General features: G+C 46.5%; 1 protein-coding gene across 1 annotated transcript in view; it reads left to right on the forward strand.

Moving 5' to 3' along the window:
* Nucleotides 1-3,065: 3,065 nt before the first annotated feature.
* The window catches only part of LOC104619256 (protein FAM208A-like), a gene marked incomplete at its 5' end in the record, with an annotated part of 8,077 nt that continues 3,309 nt past the window's right edge, over nt 3,066-7,833 (forward strand). Inside the window, 3 exons of the mRNA XM_010285061.1 lie at nt 3,066-3,211; nt 4,708-4,803; nt 6,371-6,443. Coding sequence (XP_010283363.1) covers nt 3,066-3,211; nt 4,708-4,803; nt 6,371-6,443 — 315 coding nt within the window. The remainder of the gene's footprint in view (nt 3,212-4,707; nt 4,804-6,370; nt 6,444-7,833) is intronic.

Raw genomic sequence — 7,833 nt, forward strand, 5'->3', positions numbered from 1 at the left:
TGCTATCAGGGTAGGAAATCACCAGGACAGGCTGTGAATCCCCTCCCCGAGGATTTCAGGGCACGGATAACACCCAGTGTGGGTTCAGCTGGGCTGTGCTGGTGCAGAGCTGTGCCGGGTTTCTCCAGCTCTCCTCTGGCCATCAGTCCTGCGATGCGTCTCTGCTGTCCGACTGACCCGTGCGAGAAGCCAGTCCCATTCCCTGAGGATGCTGCGTGGCGGTAGTGGCATGTCCAAGCTGCTCAGAGAGGAGTGGACACTTTCACTTTTACTTCTGGTTGAGGTACTTTCACTTTCACCTCCTCACAGGCTGCGCAGAGACTGTCAAGGACCTTCTGCTCCCACAAATGAAACCTGGATGTGGCCGGGTTTTGCATGTATTTCTGTGAGCCCAGACTCTTCCTTTGGGTGGGAAGAGATCTGAAGGAACCCCTTAAATCTGAAAGGGCAGATGAGGGTCACAGCAAGCTGCCAGGCTCAGTGCCACACTGTTTCATCTCATGTATTTATGTATTACTACAGCAACTGTTTTTTCCCCCCCTTTTGGACTTTCATTTTTACACCGCAGATGAACTTGCAGGGAGCAACAAATGTCTGAGTTAATCGCCTGCAAAATTGATGTTTATGTTGCATTTCCAAGAGCTTCCCAGACTTTTTTTTTTTAAAGCCTTCAGCTTTTAGCCCTGAAAGATACTGAATATCCAGTCCTCTTGCCGATTTAACACCCTGCACCCTGAATATGTGTTCTGTGCCCGGCAGGGTTTTTAACCCTGCAGTCTCTCTTTGTGTACTCGGTGTCTCACGTACTGTACGTGGAAACACGTGACTGGCTCCCAGCTTGCACATTGAGACATGGACTTTCTCATGCTCCAAGACCCCCAACTTGATGATGCAGAGTTGTGAGGAGCTATCAGTAGGAAGAGCAGAATATTGCCCCCTGAGAAGTGAGATGGTTTGGAGCAGCAGCACTGAAATTAAATAGCACCCGCTGCAGTCCTGTGCTTTTGGGACATAAGGAGCAGTCGAGGGAGTTGGGCTTGTTTAGGCTGGCGGAGAAGATGCTGAGGACAGGGCTGTCTCTCCTCGGAGGATGACTCCAGACACAAGCATTCTGGTGCACCAGCAAGAAGCAAAATGGGATGTTATATTTGGTCCAAGCCTTTGAGCAGAGCTGTGAGCTGGGATGTAATTCCCTGATCTGTTTTCCGTGGAGGAATCTGAGTTCCCTGACTGCTTCTTTGAGATCCACGGGATGCAAGAGACACAAAGCAAAACGAAAGACAAACGAGGAAAAAAGTGAGCAAACTTAACATCCCTTCCTATCCTCATTAGGTTCAAACAGAGAGAGCAATAATACTGAGGGAGAGCTGGAAGACCTCTTTATTTTTCATTTTTCTGCATTTGACAGCCAAATTGTTTTCACCTGCTTTTTTTTGCTGCTTCTCATGATTAGAGAGGCATCACCTGAAAGTGGGAGGTTTAGAAAGTGAATCCAAGAGGGCACAAAAGACCCCAGAGCAATGTTGAGAGAGGCAAAAGTACTTTTTAAGACTTTTCTTTCTGTGCTCCCAGCTTCAATTCCCACCATACATGCTTTTCTTAGAACTGTTTTTGGTTCCCCCCCACTTTTTGCCTTGTCTGGGTTTGTCTTTTGCTTGGCACAAAGCAGATGTTGTCTCCCTTGCCCTGTTAAGCCCCATAGTGCGCCCTGGCTGAACTGGCTTAGAGCAATGCAGCTAAAGGAGTTTAATACAGGCAATTTGAACTGTTATTTTTTCTGTTCCTTGTATTAGGTCCTTTTCTGGCCTTGGGTAATTTGGGAGGAATAACAAGATTTGTGATATGGGGAATGATTCCGTCTTTTCTTCTTTTTAGCTGAGGGGAGGAAAAAACCTGATCAAAACATACCCTTTAAAAATAGGAGTCAAAACCCCAAGTAGGTTGCAGAGTGACAACCGATGCTGTCTTGCTCATCACCAAAGGAACATGGGCCTTTCTGTTTTAGAGGTTAAAACGAGAACTTAGCTATTCTCAAAAATTTCGGTGAGGTTTTTCTTCGAGAGCGACCGGCATGCAAAACCTGTTCTTTGGGTGGGGTTCGGTGGTTCTACATTTCTTTCCTTATAGATGACTGCTTTGTTTTCTGAAGTTTATGGGTCAGAAGAAATAAACCTTTCAGCATGTCTATGTTGCAAACTCAGCTTGGGATTTGAAATCTCGTAGCTCATGAATCACCATCAGTAATAAAGGTTTTAAAATGTGCAACAGAGACTGAGCCCAGGATTTCCTGCGTTTCGAAGTGGTTGGTTTATTTAATATTTGGGTTGTAACAGCTGCAAGAGCACAAGTACAGCAGGGCTTTCCTTTGTTTCTGCACCCATATCTAATTTTTCAACTGCTCTGGGACCTTTTCTTGGTGGGATGTGTTGGGAAGTGTTTTTCTGGGAGTATTTTCCTTTGGCTATGTTAAGAGAATTTGGGTTTTGAGAAAGCTCTGCCTGTTGAGGCTTTGAAGGAAGGCTTGCTCTCATGGTATTGAAAACCACATTCACTCAAGACCTGAAGATCTTTATAGAAAAACAGATAATCCTGAGAAACTGAGCGTGTATGGAGATTTTCCCTGTGTGCAGACATCAACTCTCACACTCTAAGACAGTGCACAACGAATCTAAGTAACTTTTTAGTACAAGAGAAAACTCTGGCCTGCTCAGCATGAAGTTAATTTACCACCAGGTTTTGCTTCTAGCACTTTCTAAAAATTTATTCTCTTTTTTACTGTTGCAATGGAAAAACTTTAAGGGCTTACTGGCAAACGGGGAGCTCCTATTCCTCCTGCCAAAGGGCAGTTTAACTTGCAGACAAAGACTTGGGGGTTGCGTGGCTGGAGGGGAGCTGCTGCTCCCAATGGGAGCCATGGAGCAGCTCTGTGGAAACCTGGGCTTGTTAAATGAGGCCCGTGTGTGGTGAATCACACTCAGCAGCCACCCACCTCTGCTGAGGCCCCATACTCATCTGGGGTTGCCCAGCCTTAATATTTACTCCTGCTTTTTGCTTTCTTCCTCCAGGTTTTCATCCAGAGTCGGAAGAGTCACATTCCCTTTTGCAGACAGCAGTTTCGGTGCTGCAGAGCTCCTACTTGTACTCTACATCTCAGGACGGTTTTCAGTACAGCCAAGCAATTCTGGTGGAAAATGATGTTTTTCTAAGTGAGGTAAGGCTGGTGGGGGAGCAGAGTATTGCTGGCAGCTCGGGAGAAGGCAGCATTCCTTTCAGAGCTGCAGACATCTCTAAATGCTGGTTTATTGGCAGGTCTGTCTTTCCTTTGCAGCACGCGGCTGATCTGCCTGCTTCATAGAGCCCCATTTGCAGTTCCTGACTGAAGGGAGCCTTTCCTTTGCTTTCTTGCATTTCTTCCTTCCCAATCTGATCAGGAGCAAAGGGTCCGTTCAGCTGGTGTTGCCCAATATTCAACAGCAGTTGCTGGAGCAGACCTTTGGGGCAGGTTGAAACCCTGGTTTGATACCTAGCAAGAGATTTTTAATGTGCTGATTCACAGCAAGGCAGATTTCCATATATTTGTTTGCCTGCCCTCACACTGGTGTAGGCACCAGTTTTAACCTTGTTTCCCTTTCTCCAGCTGACTGGGGTGTATATGGAACCACTTTTAAAATGCCTTCATGCCTAGACTCCCGCTGTCATTGGTGTGGAAGACAGGCTGTCTTCTCTGGGGACTGGAGATGACCAGTCTGCTTTTTGTCATGAATTAAATAGAGCTTAGACATTTTGCCTGCCTAAATCTGGGGTAGTCACTGTGGAACTGGTTAAAAAACTGGGAAAGCAGGTATCAAGTAATTTGTTGATTTGTCTGTGAGTTCTCAAGCCAAAATAAACAAAAGCAGTGATGAAGATTGTTGTTTTCTTCTAGCCCTCTTTAAAAAATCCCATCCTTCTACAACTTCTTTTATTAAAGCCCCAAAACATCATGGACTCAGACCCAGCTCTGTTTGCTCCCATGATGTCCTCCCTGTCTGCACTGAGAACATGCTCTGCTTTAATTATCAGACAAAAGAAATTGGACTAATGTGTTATTTGACTGTATCCAAACCCTCTGAGCTATAGTCACATGATAGTACCTGCCCTCTAGTCAAATAAGTCTAGGCTTCCCTGGTCAGTGGAGAGAGAGAAAAAGAGAGGTGCCTCCAAGCAGCTCCCCTTCTGTAGGCATCTTCTCCATCGCTGAGATGATTTGTCTTCTGATGGCCATAGCTGGCTACTAAATGTGATGCTCCACCAGCCCACATGCTGCTCAGTGAAACAAGCTCCTCAGTAGCTGATGATGTGTGGCAAGAGGGGCAAGGTGGAATAAGGCTGTACTTCCCTGGGATGAGCACAGCATGACGCTGCGGGGCTGGATGTGCCTGCTGTCCCCTCGAGACCATTGAACATGTTCTTTTGGGGCCAGAGGCAGACAGACAGACAGATGCGTGGATTGGGGGCCTTGTGGTGGGAGGCTGGGTGTACACGTGCCTGGGGGAGGGAATGATGTGTAGACACATGAGCTGGTCCAGCATCACCTGGCTGCTGCCAGCTACCCCATACTGACCGTGACTGGAGGTACTTGGGACATGCTGTCCTCGCACCATGAACACATGTCACTTGGCTCTGGCATGAACGGACTAGAACAAAGTATTCTTGTGTCTTCTGCAGCTCAAAGCTTTTGCCCAAGCAAAGGAAGCTGCCAGTTACAGCCAGGAGGAGCTGGAGGAGACCTTTGCGTTTCTCCTGTTTGATAATGAAGAAAAGGTAACCTGAAATGTTTATTCAGCTTGAGAAGTTTGATGCCAAGTGCCTGCACCCGTGCTCTGTCCCACCAAAGCCCAGCACATCTGTTGACTGAAGTGCCCTGGCTCTCTGTACCCCAGTTACCAGTGCACTTACTCCTGTGTAAAAAGTCCAGAGCAAGTTCTGAAAGCAGCTCCTGGGACTCTTTAGGGATGGATCTTATTTTGCGTCTCTCCAGTCAATTACTGGTTTAGATTTGCCTGCCTCCTTTGCCCTCTACAGGGAGATGGAAGGAGTCTCCCTTTGTCCCAGTAGATTTATGGTCAAGTACAGGCAAGTGAAACCTTTCATGTATGTTTAGAAAAGTGCCTTTGTGACAGAAGACAGGAGTTTGCCAGGTGGTTTTGGGCAAGCTCCCTTGGTTTTGCCAGCTAGGTGGAGAGAGAACCTGACACAGCTATTGAGAAAGTTATTCCTGCCTGTTTTTCACAAAGATGCTTTTGATTTTGTGACAAGAGTTTGTCTACATAAGGACGCGCAGGTAATCTAGTGGGAATTCACTTTTAATGTGACTTAATGATGCCATGCTAAATGACAGCACAGATGGTTTGTTCAGGATGAGAGTGGCCTGAATGCAGTTTAGTTCTCTTCAGTTTGGATTGAGCTACAGCAAAATAAACCACTTTCAGCCTCAGTTTGGGAGCGGGAATTGTCCCGCTTCATTTTGGCTTTTTGAAATGTAGCACAGCCTGTGCCAAGTGACTGAGCTCCTTGTACAGACCCTAGGAAAGAGAGGGAGCTCTCCAGAGGACAGCTGGACCTCATTTAATGCAGGCATCTGAAATCCTTGAGCTAAATCGCTCTCTGGAGGTGCTTCTCTCTCTGTTCAGAGGAGAAGCCTAGCTGGCTAGTCTAAGCGAGACACTTGCTTTTTAGGAGGCAGAAGTTACATGGGATGAGTGCCCCATGTTGCTTATAAAGGGACTGACTGCAGTTCAACTTGTTTGCTTTTATTTGTCACCCATAATGAGTTCAAACTGCTCCTGTTGTCACTCTTTGGTCAATATATATTTGGACTTTTCACACTTTGATTAATCTGCTTTGGACGTAGATTAAATCGAAGCCAGTGAGATGCTTCCAAGGTGTAGCAATTGTGCCTGTGGATGAGTGAGTAGAGAGTAGCAAATGTGCTTTGCCTTCGTGCCAGCCCCATTGCATTTATTTTTCCACATATTGCTCGTGCAGATAAAGTGCAAAGCCCAGCTTTGCACTTGCAGTTGTTTCTGAAGATGCTGCATTTTTTCCAGATTTTTTTAGGCTTTTGCTTCCATGGAGATTTTTGTGACAACACTCAATAAATACAAGTATTTAGTAACTGAAACAACAAATTTTCTTCCTGTTGGTTCTTCCTGTGGACATTGTGTTCAGTTTTCTTTACACTGCAGGTATTTTGGGACTGTAACGATCTGTTTGCCTGTTGCAAGTATTTGCTTGAAATGTACTGAAATCTGTTGTTCTGCAGATTTCAGTAGCTCTGTCCCTTATCTTTGAAAATAGATGGTAAAAGAGGCTGTCTCTTTTTTTGAAGGCAAAAGAGGTGTGTCAGACAGGCCTCCGTGTAAACAGCAGTTCTATTTCCACGCTTGGTGACCCAGCAAAAGGTAAGATTTCCATTCAGAGGACCAAGAGACCTGTTCACTGTTCTGGAAATATCGACTCCTTTAAAAGCAAAAGCCCGAACAAACTCCTGGTACTGCCTTGTTACTTACTGCAAAGGTCCACAGAAACTCCTGTTTCTTACGTGGAAAACTGCACTTGTTTGGATCAAGCAGGCAGCAATGTTTTCCTTCTGCCCCCTCAACCAGATGAGGATGGCATCTTCCCCAGGGAATATTATTGTGTTTTCACCTCTCCATTTCAGGCTTTTTCTCCCTTGTTATTAACAACCTCTGTCACCAAAGTGACTTTTTGGCAGCTTTCCCCACTGGTTTGTTATTCAGAGTCCAATTGCTGAGCTTTTGCCAACAGTCCTGTTAATTAACCAGAGCAGATTGTGACATGTCAAAGCCCTTTTCAGTATGTGCTTGTTCCTTGCCCAAAGTCTGGGGCCTCAAGACATGCAGTGCAGGACACGTTACTCAAAAAAACCATTCTGCCAGAAGCAGAACGTCTCCCAGTGCTCATCCCGCAAGTCTTTGCAGGCCAAGACACCTACTTATTGAACAGTTAATGGCAGTGAATGCAAAACCAAGCAAGAACTGGTTATTTATCTGGGTGTATATCTTAGTCTTCATGGACTGAGATGAATAGTATAGTGTGTCTCTTTGTAGCCCTTCCCCTGCCCAGTCCCTGTTTCCCTGCTGTGTACATGTCTACCCATCTTGTCTACATATATAAAGCAGAAGTGAAGAGCCAACACCCTTCCACTCCGCCAGTAAGCCCACATATGATATGCCCTGAACATGGAGGAGGGATGGGAATAAGCCATGTCAGAATAGGTCTTGTCACAGGGTAAAAGCTTCATGTTGGCATCTGGGATGATGAATTGCCATGAAGAGCCGAAGAAGGGGCCTAGGAGGGTTTATGCCATGCTGTGGGACTACTCTCATGCCCTTGCAACCTGTGTTCCTGCTGTATAAACATCCGTGTTGCCTTTGTGTGATTCCAAATTGCGCAAAGTACCTGCCCCACTTGCAGTCTGACCTGGAAGCCCTTCACCAGACCTTTTGTAAGAGACAAGCCCTCGCTCAGTATGTTTTCATGTAATGTGGGCAAAAGTGACATTAGATGGGCTGCTGGGCTACTGTGCAGATGACACCAAGGGGTGGGATGCCATCCAGAGGAACCTGGACAAGTTCAAGGAATGGGCCTGTGTGAAACTCATGAGGTTCAACAAGGCCAAGGGCAGGGTCCTGCTCCTGGGTCAGGGCAACCCCCAGCATCAGCACATGCTGGGGGATGAAGGGCTGGAGAGCAGCCCTGCCAAGGAGGACTTGGGGGTCCTGGGGGGTGAAAAGCTGGACAGGAGCCGGCAATGTGCGCTCGCAGCCC

The sequence above is a fragment of the Phaethon lepturus genome, unplaced genomic scaffold, assembly GCF_000687285.1.
Source record: "Phaethon lepturus isolate BGI_N335 unplaced genomic scaffold, ASM68728v1 scaffold31864, whole genome shotgun sequence".
In the NCBI taxonomy this organism is placed as follows: Eukaryota; Metazoa; Chordata; class Aves; order Phaethontiformes; family Phaethontidae; genus Phaethon; species Phaethon lepturus.